The sequence below is a fragment of the Athene cunicularia genome (genome assembly GCF_003259725.1).
Source record: "Athene cunicularia isolate RWA chromosome 18 unlocalized genomic scaffold, athCun1 chr18_part1, whole genome shotgun sequence".
NCBI lineage: Eukaryota > Metazoa > Chordata > Aves > Strigiformes > Strigidae > Athene > Athene cunicularia.
Window position 1 is genome coordinate 8,053,846 of NW_020799123.1, and position 15,806 is coordinate 8,069,651.

Sequence of the window (15,806 nt, forward strand, 5' to 3'; positions counted from 1 at the left end):
ATTCAGAAATCCAGATTACTGAAAAGCATTGTAGAAATGGATTAAAAATCTCATCAGCTGTTCCGGTTATCAAAATGATATAAAATTCTTCCTTGTGAATGCAGATGTACCCACTGCACTCGCGCTGCAGCTCTTTATTTTTCATTCATTTTCTATTAAGCCTATTATTTCTCAAGTGGGATTTCAAGGCATGCAAAGCCCTTTAAAAGAATTCAAAATTTATGTTCAAGGTAATTGAAAACAACGTGTTGTTTTCTGCATTTTTGTGTGGTCACTGCAGGACAAAAAGGCTCTCTGGAGTCTCTGCGCTTGTGTCACTGCTATAAATTCTTGTGTCACTGGCATTAGCTTAACACATCGTGACTGATCTAATTAGACACGATGTGTCACAGCAGCTGCGCGCCAGCCTGGAAACTCAAATAGGCCTTTTCAGGTGATGGCAGCTTTCTGTGTTCCTTCCACCCATAGCAGGCGATTAAAAACATCTGTATATTTTCAACCTTGAAGCTGAAGCCCTTCCACAGCCTCCCAGGGGCCACTGGGGCCAGTGTGACACCGTGCTGAGCACAGGTAGTGCTGAGCCCCATGGGACCTCCATGGCCAGGGTCAAGTTCCAGCTCTGCCTGCCCCAGCCAGGGGGATTCCTCCACCCCCAGCTGTGGCCAGCGCTTAGGGACAGCATGGCTGGGAAGGTTGGGCACATCCAGTTGGGCACCTATGTGGAGATCAAGTGCAGCAATGGGTGCATCTACCCGGCACTGGTGACGGAGCTCCATGAAAGCACTTTCAGCATCACCGTGGAGTGGCTCAAGAAAGAGGCCAACAAGAGCAAGCAGGTGGATCTCCAGCTCATCTTTGCTCTCAAACCTCACCTAGCCCCAAGGAGCATCTCCGTGACCAGCATCGAGGCCCCACTGACAGCAAAAAGGGACCTGAGCCTGGTGAGTGAACGGCTGTTTTATAGCCCATCAAAGTGGAGAAGTTATCTGGGGACAGCAGGGGCCCCATGGCTGCCTGACCTGGCTCCAGGGGCTGCAGACCTAGATGGACATCACCATGTGTCTGGCAGGCAGAACATCTGTGAGAACAGTGGGAACACTGGTGGCTGGAGATGCAGGAGCAGCAAGCCCAGCTGGCCACTGCTTCACCTCAGGACTGATGTGATGGCCATGATTGAGAAGTGCAGCAGCCACCCGGACTGGGAGGCACTCGGGGCCACCACACCATGGCAGCCCCATCGCGTCTGTGTGTGTGTTCAGAAGCGGCCACTGAACCAACAGGAGGCTGAGCTCAACTTCAGTGTGGTGTCAGTGTCCTGCCAGGACATATTGATGGTGCATGAAGCTAAGCAGAGGCTGGACCTCACATAGTACCTGGACAATCAGGTCTTCCGCTTTGACTATGCCTTCGATGGTTGTGCCACCAATGAGGTGGTGTACAGGCACACCACCCAGCCCTGGTGGAGACCATCTTCCAGGGGAGCATGGCAACCTGCTTTGCCTGGGGCCAGACAGGCAGCAGCAAGACACATACCATGAGGAGAAGTTTCTTTATTAAGAATGCTGAGTCCTCCAAAGGAATCTGCGTCCTGGTTGCCCAGGATGCCTTCTACAGGCTACAGGACCCCAGCTGCCAGGAACTGGAGCTTTGAGTCTACAGGACCTTCTCTGAGATTTGTGGGAGGAAAGCGTTTGCCTTTCTGAACTGGAAGAAGCAGATGAGAGCGCTGCAAGGTGGTAAATGGCAGATCCAAGTGGTGGGGCTGTGGGAGGAAGAAGTCACCAGCGTGGAAGATGTCATCAAGCTAATCAAAATGGGTAGCGAGTGTCGCATGTCAGGCCAAGACCTCTGCCACACTCACTCCTCCTAGAGCCATGCCATCTTGGGGTTCAGGCATAAGGCAAGTTCTTCCACACACCCCCCACACCCCACACCCCCCCCGTTATTTGCTTTCAGTGGGAGGAAAACACAGAAAAGAGGTGGGTGGGAAAACACTTCTGGAGAAGCATTGGGAATCTCTGCAGTGCTTGAAAGTATTCTTAGAAGTGTCTGGGGAAATGGACCACAATATAGATTTTTATGCTGCACAGTTTGAATCAGTCCTGGGTCAAAAAATTGTCGTCCTGACCGAGATCCAAGAAAAAGTCAGATTATTCCAGTCAGCTCTTTGCAAAGAAGAACAGAGCAGCAACCCGAGCTGCATGAAGAGATCCCATACATCATAAACTGTGCTGGAGACCCATGGACCTGAAACTCCTGCAAAATGAGAGCTGTTATGATGCCACTGCGTCGACTGCCCAGTGACTCAAATACTTTAAAAATCTTAAATAGTGTCTGCAAGGATATTCTGATCGGGGTTTTTTTTTCCTTGAAAATAGTGGGTTAGACATGTAGGAAAATAGTACAGTCTTGTTTCCAGGTATTTTTCACGGTAGAAAGTAAAATTGTGCAGTTGTGAGGATCTAACGTGTAGAAAAAGGCAAGAATTTACAGAAAATGTATCTCACCTCATCTGAGCAGGTTTCCTCCTTATGCCTGTAAAATATATACACACACACACACACACATATATATGTACCTCCCTAGATGGGGCCTGCTCCAGGGTTGTGTCAAACTGTACCAAAATGAAAGTCGCATTCCCAGGGTAGGAGGCATTTTGAGTGATTTAAAAAGGTGTTGGAGTGCAAAGCACTGTCATTTCTGAGCATGATACATTTGGGAAATGCGGGTTATTTTGTCATGGCATAAGCAGTGGCTTTTTTATAGCATAGCTCACTTTTTTTCCCCTTCTCTTTCTCTCTATCTTTCTTTCTTAACTATGTTCTCATGAGACATGAAAAGAAAAAGATGCTGGAACCTGCCTTCATAAAAATCAGGCTAAAGATCATGGCAATTGCCTGACCGGTGGGGAGAAGATATGCCTGCAAGGTTTGCAGAGGGAAGCAGGGGAGTCAGTGCCCTGTATCAGAGGCCTGATGAGAGGAGATTTGCCAGATCAAGGGTCAGAAAAGCTGCATCCAACAAAGCGCTATCTGATAGCGCGTATCAGTGCGATAGCAGCAGCCCCAGACTGGAGCATCACTCCTGATGGGAAGCTCTGCAAAAACTGCTCTTGGTAGGGAGGTTAAAGCATCAGGCACATATCTATGCTTATTATTCAATTTGGAAATTAATATAAAATATTGAAAGGATAACAAATAAGTGGAATAAATTAAAGTGTATAAATCATGCCTAATTAATTGATTATAATCTCCCTCCATTTCCTCATGCCATCTGAGCTCTCTCTGCCTGTTTGTCCCATCCACCAGTGTATGCTAGTGAACATTTTAAACATCTGATCTGAAATCTGATCAAACCACCAGAAGAACCTCAGCAGTCTTTCAACCAAGCCAGAAATTTCTTTTCAGTGATGAAATTGTGAGACACCAAACATTGTTTAAATGCTGGTCATTTCTAATTATAATATGCAGTGCTTTTCAGCTTCAGTGCACTTTACAAGCATTTATTTATTGGCATCCTGCTTGGTTTGGTATTTCTAGTTTCAGCAGTTTGTAGTGTTCAGAGATGCAGTGAGACATAGGTACTACTTGCCAGATTTAGATAAAAGTGTGTTGTTTCCAGCAGGGATTTACCATGAAAGGGTTTTCTCCTTTCTGAAAAGAAACATCTTTGAGGTTCCTTCCTTGGCACTTCTCTTGCATTCTTGTGTTTGAGGTGTTGGACATAGCAGGGCAGCAGGCTGTAAAGCCCAGGTACCCCACCATGGGGTAAGGATGTGAAAGCACACTGCCTCCATGGTCTCTTGCCTGGGACTATCTAGCAGTCTCCCTTTTAGCTGGGTGTAGAAAGTGTTTTCCGCACAAGGCGTATGATAGAGTCACTCTTTTGGCTGCCTGTGGTCCTTACTCCAGGTCCAAGTTCCTGCTGTTCACATGCTGTGGCCATGCGTTAGCTATAAATCATGAGCATGAACTGTTTTGGCAAAAAGGGATATGAATTAATTGAGTTGGGCACTGTTCTAGAAACACAGTTTTAATGAGCTGGAACAAAGTCATACCGGGGCAGGATGGTTTGCAGTGAGTAGGAAAATGAATTTTATTCTCTCTTTGTTTATACTCACCCATTCAGGAGGCTGTTTGCAACGAAGTTCAGCAGGTGACTCATGAGCACACCCTACTGCTTTCTAAAACAGATGCAAAAGGAATTAACTAAATTAGCCTTTTTTCCCATTTTTCTGGTTACATGAAGTGTTGATTAACCTCTTTTCCTTCTTTGCCGATCTTCATTTGCATATTTTCCTTTGTTTTCTAAGCATAAATCCTGTGTATGTAGAGAGTGAAGAACCTTTCTTCCTATTACCTGGACTTTAAGCATGACTTCTATCTGTTTTCCATGAGTTTGTAGTCACAGAATACCCCTTCGTATTGTGGGTTTGGAACTGTAGTTTAAGCATATTTGCATGTGTGCATAGAGCCCAACCCATAAAGGTTCACAGATACAATGGAAATTCATTGTCATTTTTGCTGGCCAAAGCATCACATAAGCGTGCAGGGTTCTAGGTTTGCATTGCTCTGGCGACCATGAATGTTAATTAAATAAAGATCCCTAATTAATTTTAGCAATGTCAGCCATTGACTTAGCCTGTTAAACAACTGAAACACTTTTATGGGATGCGTTTTTGTTTATAACTTATTGTAGCTGAATGAACAAGAAAAGCAACCATTGTATAAATAGAACCTGGCTAAATCTAATCATTTAACACCCAATAATTAACCATAAATACCGCTATTCTGCTATGCTGCGAGGATTTAAACCTGTCCTCTTTCTACCTGTGTCATTTCTAGGGGAAATTTCATTGCTATGAGACACAATGCTTAGGTGCTCTAAGTAAAAACACCCACCACCACCACAATACTTCATATGCTGCTTCTTGACTTCAGTGTTTCATAAAGACTGAATATACACGCTCAGAACCTTCTCTGTCAACAAGTGATAGTAGCTCCCACTGCAACAATAGACAGATAAACAGACAGACATATATACGTTGGTCTAATTTTCCAGCTGCTACCTTCCTAGTTCTGAGCTTGGAACAGCTTTGGCTGTAAAATAGTTTCTTATTTTCCACACTTCTGTAGTGTTTGCCAGTTAATTTAGTCAGAGCAGTGCTGCAGTGCCTCCATAGCTTGATTCAAACTCTGCTGAACTCCGTGTTAGGTTTCCTTATCGCTTGTTCCAACTCTTGCATGTTCTCCCTGGGCAGTCCTCAAGGGTTTGAATTCCCTCAGTCTAAAGCAACCGAATGCCCATATGCTCCCTTGAGTAGTCAGGACAGTCCAACCCATAATATAGACATCAGCCGAAAAATAAAATTGATTCATCCACTTGCTTTTTGAAACTTTCAGTTGCTTTGCCCTCTGTTCTCGTATCCACTTGCCTTCCCATCTGCTCTTCCTGTTCAAACTGCCTCTCTAGCTGTGACTCTCCATACCAGGCAGTCGGCAATAATATTGTTGCATGTATCTTACAATCTTTCAGAATTTCTGCCAGCATTGGCACCTCCCATATCTCACAAAATGGAGGTTTTTTTCATTCTTCTTGTACCTTCTAGAATTATTTAATTGGTTGGAATCATAATTGGGGGTGGGGGGGTGGTGTTTAATTAATCTTTTAGACTTCTTGGTAGCAGAAAAAAAAAACTTGGAAAGGTACAATCTGAATGCTTCTAGACTGAAAGACCATGCTGCAAAAAATATTTACAGAAAGTTAATCTTGTGAATTCTGGAACCAGAAATAGGATGTTTAAGAGTTTGACGTTGGCAGTACAACTCTGCTTGAACTTTTCATGGCTCAGGCATTTGTGATCAAGCCTGTGCAAAGGTAAACCCTTTTCTCAGTACCTCTGATAACCAGGTGGTTTGCTGACAGTTTGAAGACATCATTATTTGGCTCTGTTTCTGTGGAAGTCCAGGGGAATGACATAAGGGGCTGAGCTCAGGCCCAGAAAGCCACAGCTTGATGTGGCTTCAGGAGAGCTCAGCTGTGGAACGCCGGAGGCTGGGACAGGAGTGGCCCCACGCGGCTGTGGGAAGGTGCCAGCGGGAGCCGGGTGGAAGAGGCCGGCACAAGACCTGCTGCTGGTAGCTGCGTGCCTTGTGCCATAGGACACGAGTGAGGTTCAGTCCCAGCAGGAGCCCCCAGCATCCCAAACTGCAGCATCTGGAGTTTCCAGTTCAGTTCTGAGGTGCCAGTCGAAATGGGAGCTGTAATGAATGGATCAAAATAATCTGTACCCTGCGAAGGCAATCTGGGAGAACAAGACACCTTCTGGTCCTGCCTCTGCAGCAGGCGGTATGCAATTTGCTCAATTTAGCATCAAGTAAGCATGGCTGAATTTAGCCCTGTATTTTTGGCTTTATTATTATCTGAGTATTACAGCTCAGCCTGTTATCATGAGGCTAACGCAGGGTTTTATTCAGATTTTTCTCTGGGTTTCTGCTCAGACAAAGCCCAAGGCAACTGGGATTTTCCAGAGTAAGAATGACTGTTGTCGCTAATAATAGCTTTAGTCAGCAACATATGTTTAGTGATGCACATCAATATTTGTACTTCCACAGATGCTAAGATTTTGCATTTTCGATGTCATTGTGTCCAGGAGCATGCTTTATCTTGGTGCTATAAAAGTACATGTAAAGTACTGAGGTTTAATACCTACATTTCCCAAGCTGTGAAAGCCTGTGGCTGAAATTCCTCTGTGCTATCAGGCAACTTGACATTGCAAACCATACCATTTCCTACTTTGTATCAGAATCCCATGAATCTTTGAAATATGCACCTCAGCTATGATTTATGAGGCATTTGTATTATTTTCCTTTTATTTTTCTACAGAAGCTGGTAATATCTCATAGGGTCTGTTGGAAGACATTATGTTTTGAAGCAATTCACCTGGTATTCTGTCTCTCTCTCTCCTTTAACGCTACGAGGAATATGTGATGGAAACAATGTTGTTATTCCTCGGATTGTTCCTTGAAGTTTTCTCTCGTTTCTACTTCTATATTGAATCATCCTTCTTCTTGCGACCTCCTAATCATTTCCTCAGCAAGAGACTGGGATGTGACATGTGAGGAGATGATTTCAAGTGAAGAGGCAAAACTAAACCAGGGAAGAGGAAAACTGAGATGTAAGGATCCTCCTTACATGCAAACCTTGCAGTACTTAGGCAAATAAGCACAGACATGTTTAAATCTGCATCATAATGCAGATTTAAACAGATTTGTCCAAATAGCAAGCATGGGCTTGTCTGCAATTAGAAAGAAAATTCCTGGTGATTCCTTCAGGCATTGAACTGGATGGAGAGAGCTGCCCTCCTCATTGTAATACTGTTTTTTTCCCCGAGTAGGCGTGATCAAATCTGCATCTTCAAGAACTGGCATTTATATAGATACCATTGTTGGGTTTGTTTGAAAGAACACTCACCCGTGTGTGCAGTTCAGGTGTTGTCTGTCCAGAAACTATAGTTGGTCTCCTTCACATTCTGGATGAAAGAGGTTTGATGAAAATCTACCGTGTGGCTTTTCTTATTTTTATAGACAGGTTTTACTTCAATTAATTTATGTCTTCCAAACTCATGGCAAGAAGCAAAAAATCAGAAACCTCCTCCTTCTTGGGACTGGCTGGGGCCAGGTTGATGACAGCACTGTGCACCAAAACGCTTGTCTACTTTTTCTGACTAAATCATCTGGTCACAAAGAAGCATTGTATTTCTTGTGTTATGGCTACAGACAGGCCGAGCGAAATCACTGAGCACAGACATTTTCTCTCAGTGAATTGTGTTCTTGATATTGAGGAACAGAACAGTAGCTGGTGAACAGCCACTGTGGAATAACCTGCATAGTTTCCCTGGTGTCTCGTCCTGAAATTGATGTTTACATGCATTCTCATTTGTTAGACTTCACTGGTTTTGTTCATCACCTGAGAGCTGACTCTGCATAAGTCTTGCTTGCAGCTGAGCAGAGGAGTATCACGCTGGTCTGGACTTTCTTGTATTGTTCAGAGTCTAATTTTCATAATTTTATACCAATTTCAAGCAGTGTTAAGAACCTCTTGAAATAGGACATGAGGTATGGATACCTATTCACTCCTTCGGCAGACTTTGCTTTTGTGGGATTGTAAGCCAAAATGTTGCCTGTGATACCTCCCCCTCATTTCTTGTCTCTCAACAAACTACAGCTTATAACCTGGTCCTTCCCTTTTGGTGAGTTCCATGTAATCGTTCCAAGGAAAGCAAATACACCACCCTCCCCTCTGAAAGAATGAAGTCTAAGCAGAAATACTTCCATTTCTGATATTTCCTCAGTTAAGCTTCCCACACCACTTTTTCTTTTGGTCCTACTCATGGTAATGCTTGGGTAGTGGTGCTGTTCTTGTGTGACCTATTTGCTTAAAGCTATAGGAAAATATATTTTTTTATTTTGTTTAAATTGGCTTTTAAAATATTTTAGAATTTTTATGCATAATTTGATAGATGAAAAAGCACAAGGAAGTGCAGGATTCATGTTTTAAAAAGTATCATGTGTCAGTGAGTGTCCTGGCTTTACACTTTTGACTTAGCAGATTTGTGCAATGGAGGTTGAAACTACCAACAACTGTAAATATAACCCATTTTTATTGGCATAACAGTGACATCTATTGTTCGATATTATATACATCTGTGCCACTCTCAGCAGCTGCCTACAGGTATTGAACTGATCTTTCTCAATTTCAGAAGATGCAGGCATGCAAAGTCAAATTATCGATTCGAAGAATTATGTAGTAACACATGTAGTAATGCTATTGGACAGCTATGCAAAATTAAATCTAATTCGTTTTGTCACAGCCTAATTTACAGATCAGTGTGGACTGATGCACAAAGAGAGGCGCCTCCTGTTTCTGAGAGTGTTGGAAGATGTTGCTTTTAGGAAACCTGCACACCAGCCACACTGCGGGCAAGGCGGCGGGTGCAGCATCATCCACCCCGTGGACAGTCAGAGGCTGGCAACACCCAGCAGCAGATTCTCGCAGGAGAACTGCCTTTGCGTTGACCCCCAGTGCAGCTCCAGAACATCTGCCCCTCTTCAAACCTCGGACCTAACCAGGGGTACCCTGAATATCCAATTGCAGGCACAGGCACAGTAGGCAAGTGGTGTGTGCAAGCACTGAAAACCACCATTGCTCATTTACTTTTCAGTAAGCTTTTGCTGCAAGGCAGAAGCACAAGCCAGTCTGGGTCTTACCCAGACCACTAAAGCTGAACTCTTGCCTGACAGCCCCAGGGGTGCCAGGTACTTGCCCCAGGTATTTTCAGACCAGCTCTTGAACTGGAAGCAGAATTCCAAAGCATCAGGCTTGGGGGAGTTAAAAGAGAGTTACTTTTCTTCAAGTCCTTTCTTCTTGCCCTCTTTTGATTATCTCTTCTACCTCTCTCTCTCTCCTTTTAATAGAGGATACAGAATTCAAATAGGAAAGATTTTAATATAGCAGTAATGAAATACAGGGGCTATCTAGTGTGTCAGACACTGTGGCTGATTAGACTTTCTGATTCGTGGGGTAGCACTCAAGGGAACAGCAACTGTCTCTTTTACTGCCTTGTCTATGAAAACAGCAGAAGGCTATGTATGCTCATTACTATTTTATGTGATTCTGAACATTAGAGGAGAAGTGGAGAGAGCAGAGCTATAGAAAGATATTTTTAATAATTTTAATGGAATACTGTGTTTAATTCTTATATAAGAGAACTCTGGATAAGCAATTACTCTCAGTAAAAATATCTGATACTGGTAAATGAAGCAACATAGTTCCCTTCTTTTTAAGCCATAAGCTTTAATATAAGGATGCAAAAACGTAAGAAGCGTGGGTAAAGGGAGCACATTGCCTATAGACCGTGCTGTGAAGATAGCACTGAAATATGTGCTAAACATTCAGCTTACTCTTAGAGTTCAGTGTACATAAATGCTCTCCTGAACAGCCACAGCACATTCCTAAACCGAGGACATAAAGATGGGCTCTGCTGTGTAACCCACCAGCTTACCATCATCTGAGACAGAAACAAGAGTAAGTGCTGTCTTGTCCTTCACAGATCTGTACATAGGTGGACTTTTCCAAACCTCCATTCAACTGTGAAGGCTGCAGGATTAAATATTCATATTAAAAATCTTGGATTAAAATCTACATCTCAGGTTTTTCGTGTATTGTCCTCCACAGTGATGTAAACTTGCATCTGATTTCCTATGTTCAAGCCTCCCTTTTCAGATGCTCTCCACATAGTAGCACCCAGCTGCAAAATAACAGCAGCTGTGTTTCTAAGGGCCTGTGGTGAACTTCTGTGCTTTCCAAAGAGAGAGAAAAATAAATGTTATAGGAACAAGTAACACAGATTTCATAAACACATTCTGAAGATCTCACTGTTCCCTCAGTTAAGAGGGAAGAGAAGTGCGTTTAATGAAAGCTCGGAGTATGTGCAGTGTCTTAGGGGGTGGAGATTCAGACATGCACCAGACCCCACTCGGCTAGATTTTCTGAGATGCAGGCATTCACAAAAGCAATGAAAGGTGTTGTCTGTCCCAAAAATTTATAGTTTCATGAGTGAAGAATTAAGACATCTAGTGGTGGCTATAAGGAGCAACTGGGATGCTCTAGAGCAGCAAGATGAGAGGTCAGCACCTCTGCCCCAAGCTCACTGCCTGGAGAATACCCAAGCCTGTGTCTGAAAATAAGTAAAATAGTGATGGCACCTGGTATCAGAGACCAGGGGCTGGAGCCAGGGGGATTTAGAGAGAAAACAGAGTGTAGGGAAAAGGCACAACCCTGGGACTAAAGACAAGCACCTGTCAGAAAAGACAGAGCCAACCTGTGGGAGCTACCTGCCATGCTGGCGGTGCCTCTGAGGTTGGTGCTTTTAATTTTCTAATTTAAAATTAAAGCCTCAAAGCAGTTGGTGCACCATGTAAGAACCCTAGAAAAAAAGGCAAGGACAGGGAGATTTAGAGAAGCTGCATGTGCCCAGGGATAGTGGTGTAGCTTTAGCAGCACCAGCTTGGATCCAGGTGAGTGTGTTGGTTTCTTTTTGGGGATGAACATCTTTTCTTTTGACCCCCAGATTCTTTAGAATTATAGAGGTGCTTCCTTGTCCACAATCCTAGCTAAAGCTATCACGGGCTTGTATGAACATTCAGCAGCAGCATCCCAAGCACAGTGCCGAGGGGAGATCCTTGGCACAGGAGGCAGGTTCTTTGCCTTCAGGAAAGCTGTGCAAAATTGCATGTTTAATCTCAGAGCCTTTCCATCCCCCCCATCTTTCAGGAAAGCAATGGTCTAAGATTAGGGAATACAGTTTGCTAATACATTTAAACATGTCCTGCTACATCTGCACAGAGCTCTTTGGAAAATCTAGCTCGTGTAAGAATTGAGCTTTTCTGTTGCTTTTTCTAGCTACATGTTCTGGTATTTGCTCCCCGGGTACCGGTGGGACCAGCAGCTGCAGTGCCTTATCCCCAGTGCTGGCGACGAGCCCACCAGGCCCGAAGGTGGGTGTGAAAGAGGGATATTTTTTTTAATTGTGACCTGACATGTGGCAGAACTAATGGAAGTGAAGGGGCTAACAGCGGCTCTTGAGGAAAGCGTCACTGACTCTCAGCGCTCTCGCTGACCCAGAGCAGCCATAACAGATCCTGGCCTCTCCAACCCCAAGAGAGGCGTTTCCACTTCATTTTCTTTTTATGGACAAAACCCTGAGGTCTTTATTCAGTCTCTGCTCCGTGCTTGCTCGCATGCCAAAGCAAGTCACTATGGCTGGAATTAAAAGCTGAGTCAGGCCCTGTCTTGGCAGAGGTACCACTGGTTTTGGGTGGAGTTTCTTCAGATTCATCTCGTTGCAGAGCACATTTTCTCCACTGGTTCAGGAGGCATCCAAGGCAAGCATCCTGCTGAGCCCCCCCCAGCCCAGCTGTGGTCCCCCAAGCTGCAGAGGGGCCAAGGAAAAGGGGCTTTGCTCTCCCATCCCCAGATGCCTGGGGAAGAGGCAGCTGGGTTTGCAGCAGGCACAGAAGTAAAGCTGCAAGATTTTTAAAAAGACCCAAGGGATGTGAGAGCCTGTGTCACCTGAAATTCAGAGGGTACCATGCTGTTAATTCCCCACACGTACCCTTGAAATCCCAGTCCTCTGTATTTATTTATTGTCTCTGAACTTGCATCCCTTTAAATTGCAAAAGCAGAGAGTGAGTGATAGTAGGTTCTGAAACATCAGCGTTAGCAACATGCAGGCAGCCCCCAATTCAAGCGGAGGGCAGTAATTTATTATCCATTAGGTGATCTGTCAATCAAAGAGGACTAACAGAGCAATAAACTTTGAAAGTGATCGGTGCAGCTCTGCCCATACTACTAGCTGGCTATCAGAAAGGTCAGGGTGGTAAGATGGATGGGTTCCTCCTCTTCAGACACTCTGTCTTTCTCTCTGGTGACACATGTAGCTCTCTCTCATCAAGCAAGATTGTCATATATCTTCTGTGGATGAAGTGAACTTCAATCCAATTGCATATTTTACTGTTTCCGAGGAAAAAATCTGAAGTTTATATGTTTTACTGAAACATTTTCAAGTGAGGACAACAGCCCCCATTGCCCCGGTGGTATTGGAAGTGAGCTGCAGCCTTTAGTACCAAACCCAACCTCCTTGCAAGGCTGATGCTCTGCAGCTCTGCAGGGCTCCCAAGGTGGTGGCCAGATGCTGATGCAGGGAGACTTTGTTGGGGAAATCATTCTCCTCTGTTGCTCCACTGTAGTCAGTGTGCCAGGGCCTAGATGTAAGACCTCTTACCTAGGATTCAAGGGGTGCAAGCTCATTTCTTGTCTTTCACCTGATCCATCAACCTGTGGGCTCCTCCAGGGTGAGGCCCTGATCATCATTCAGGAAGAACTGAAATTCAGGTTTCGTTAAGCCAGACAGAAAGCACGAGAGATTCACAGACCCCATCCCTGGGAAAACTTAGATTTTTGTCCAAAACTGCTTCAAATGTTTTATCCCACACTTGGTTCAAGTAAAACAGGAACATTCCTGGAGGCAGCAAGTAATATGTATTTTAAAAGGTTTCTCTGAAGCAGGTGCAGAAGCTTTTTCCAGCATGCTGCCCTAACACATTAATATTTCTAACAGACTACCCTAAACCCTAAACAGACATTCTCCCTCCTGGGTGGCCAAGAAACCGTATTTCTCAATCAGACTTTTAAGTCATTTGAGAGATCTCTCCAAACGCACTGCACAAAGCAGCCCAGAGCACTCTTGCGATGGGGAATTAATCCACACGCTGACACAGTGGCTTCGTCCTTCCTTCCTCACTCCTTATTGCACTGACATTTGTTACCAGTCTCTGGCTGCAGCTACAGGCAAAAGCATAGCCAAACTTTCAAGCCCTTGGGAGGGAACTGGAAATGGTCCCAGCCTCAGATTCAAGCCCAAAATACAGTTCTGGTATTCCCCATCCTTATTGTCATTGCAATATCATGCACATGTTTATTTGTCATACTCTAATAAGCTGTATGTGAACAGCTCGCTTGTTTATTCTCAAAGGATAGATTAGAACAGCCAGTCTCCTCCTGGAATAAGTGGAAGTTGAATTATTTATTTTCTTTTCTTCATAAGAAGCTTATAGCACGCTGGATGAAAAGTCAGAAATAATTAAGAAAAATGCTCTGCATTCAAACAGAAGAAATACACACAGACCAGCTGAAATGATGATCACTGCTACACCGTTCACGCTGAGCAGGTCACAGCTGGTCTGTGTGGTCTTGGGATGGGAAGAGAGGATCTCTTTGGTGTTGCAGGATTCACACTGGAAGGATGTAGTGATTCTATGGAAGTCTCTCGTTTTATCTGAAACAATTATGTTCACTTTCAAAACCAGCGAGTAGTCTTCTGGATGATGCTTTTTACCAGGTGGTGCTGAAGTGTTTCACCAACCAGGCTCCTGTCATGACGTGCGTTTTAGAGAAGGGGACACTGAGGCACAGAGAAGGGATGACACTTTGAGGCTTGGAACATGTTATTTTGCTTTAATTATGCTTTCAAATATAACTCTATTTTTAAGATATGATTTCTGTTATTTTTCATGCAGGCAGAAAATTTGAAAATATTTCACCTCTTTACAGCTGCACCTTCTTTCTTGTCTAAAATACTGATGCCTCCCACAGAGGAGAAACTATGCCTTTACAAGTTTCTATTCATTGGTCCTGCACCTCAAATCAGAATTCTGAGTAAAAGACACTATTTCCCGACAATGGAAATTAGAGCTGGTTTCTAAGGTGTGAAATAACATACGGTTTAAAAAAAAAAAAAAAAAAAAAAAAAAAAAAAAAAAAAAAAAAGTTGATTCCTGTTACTTTACTGATACTGGATTGATTTTATAATGGCCCAGTATGTTAGCTCTGTCAGCTTGAAAGCGTTACATATACAGAAATGTCCTTTAATTATGATTCTGACCATATGTGGAACAGGATTTTCTGAAACAGATTTAAGGGAAAAAAATACATTTCGGGAAAAAAAAATACATTTCAGGGACTAAAAAATCAGTAACCCCAATTGCTGGAATTCAATTTGGGAATAAATAGCCTAATACACTCACTTCAGTTTAAGAAAGAAATACATTAGAGTAAAGGTATTTTGAATGAAAAAGTAATCTCCTTTTCCATTTTAGCACAAACGGAGTCCATCCCATGTAATCACACTTTTTACTACATAGAGATCTGCGATTGCTCATAAAAACAGATTCTCTGGGTTTAAAGCCAATTGCTGCTCATGTTTGAGTGAAACTGCTATTTTACCTGAGGGACAGCAGAAAACATTCATCTCGATCTATTACCAAGCCCTCAGAGTTTAATTAATAGATGTGAAGTGCTTTGAGATTATCAGATAAAAGGTAGTTTATAAGTGTAAATATGTGATGATGGCTACCTTGGCTGACCTGTCTAGGCCATGTCTGGAATTAAACACGCAAGCTGCTGCCGTGCAGGGAGAAGAGCAGGACTGTGTCGGTGGGTTTTTCTCACCCCCCACTTCTGATGATGCCACACAAGAGGGATCTGTAACCCCTGGGTTACACAAAGGTACTGTTATTTAATGCCATAGGCAGAGTACTATTAAACTCAGTAGGCAATCAGATTAAGCACCTACCCTTGCATCTGGGTATTTTTAAGGTTAAAATCCTACAGAGTATTTCACAGCTATGAAATATATGTATTTTGCTACAGCTGAGCAGAATCCAGCTGTTCAAAGAGACAAGGATTTTCCAAGTGCTCCAAGGTAGCTGGGTACCCGGCCTCTCCTGAAGTTCACCAGATACTAGACCGAATTTTTCTGGAGTTCTTTGAAAATCCTGGATGTGGTCAAAAATGATTTATGAAGGGTTTTTAGCTTCTCTGGGAATAATGAAGCATAGTGTGGATATTTGAAATGGCATCCACTTACAGCTGGAACAAATTCTTTGTTTTTTTTCTTTTAAGGTAAATCCTTCTGGATATATTTGAGGCTCTATCATTTATCATTATTGAACTCCATAATTTACATTCTAAAATTCCTTAAATACTTCACAGGCAGTGTAGTACTCTTTGACCACCTTGCTGGGCATCCTTGTACTGGTGGGTTTCACAAGTTCTTTTAAAACTAGGTCAGTGAAATGTCCTTTCAGTTCAGAGCTTTTTCTTTGAAGCAACCTCACTAGAACAGCCTTGAGTTAGCATAGTGAAATGCATCTCAGAACATAATGTATAGCAGTATATGGGATATA

At 43.4% G+C, this 15,806-nt stretch overlaps 1 protein-coding gene across 1 annotated transcript; it reads left to right on the plus strand.

The window, feature by feature from the left end:
• The first annotated feature begins 680 nt into the window (after positions 1–680).
• On the plus strand, positions 681–11,568 carry KIF2B (kinesin family member 2B). Its single transcript, XM_026861295.1, is given in 5 exon segments — positions 681–962; positions 965–1,140; positions 1,142–1,455; positions 1,458–1,900; positions 11,464–11,568. Coding segments are annotated over 5 exon segments (1,320 nt in total).
• Positions 11,569–15,806: the final 4,238 nt, after the last annotated feature.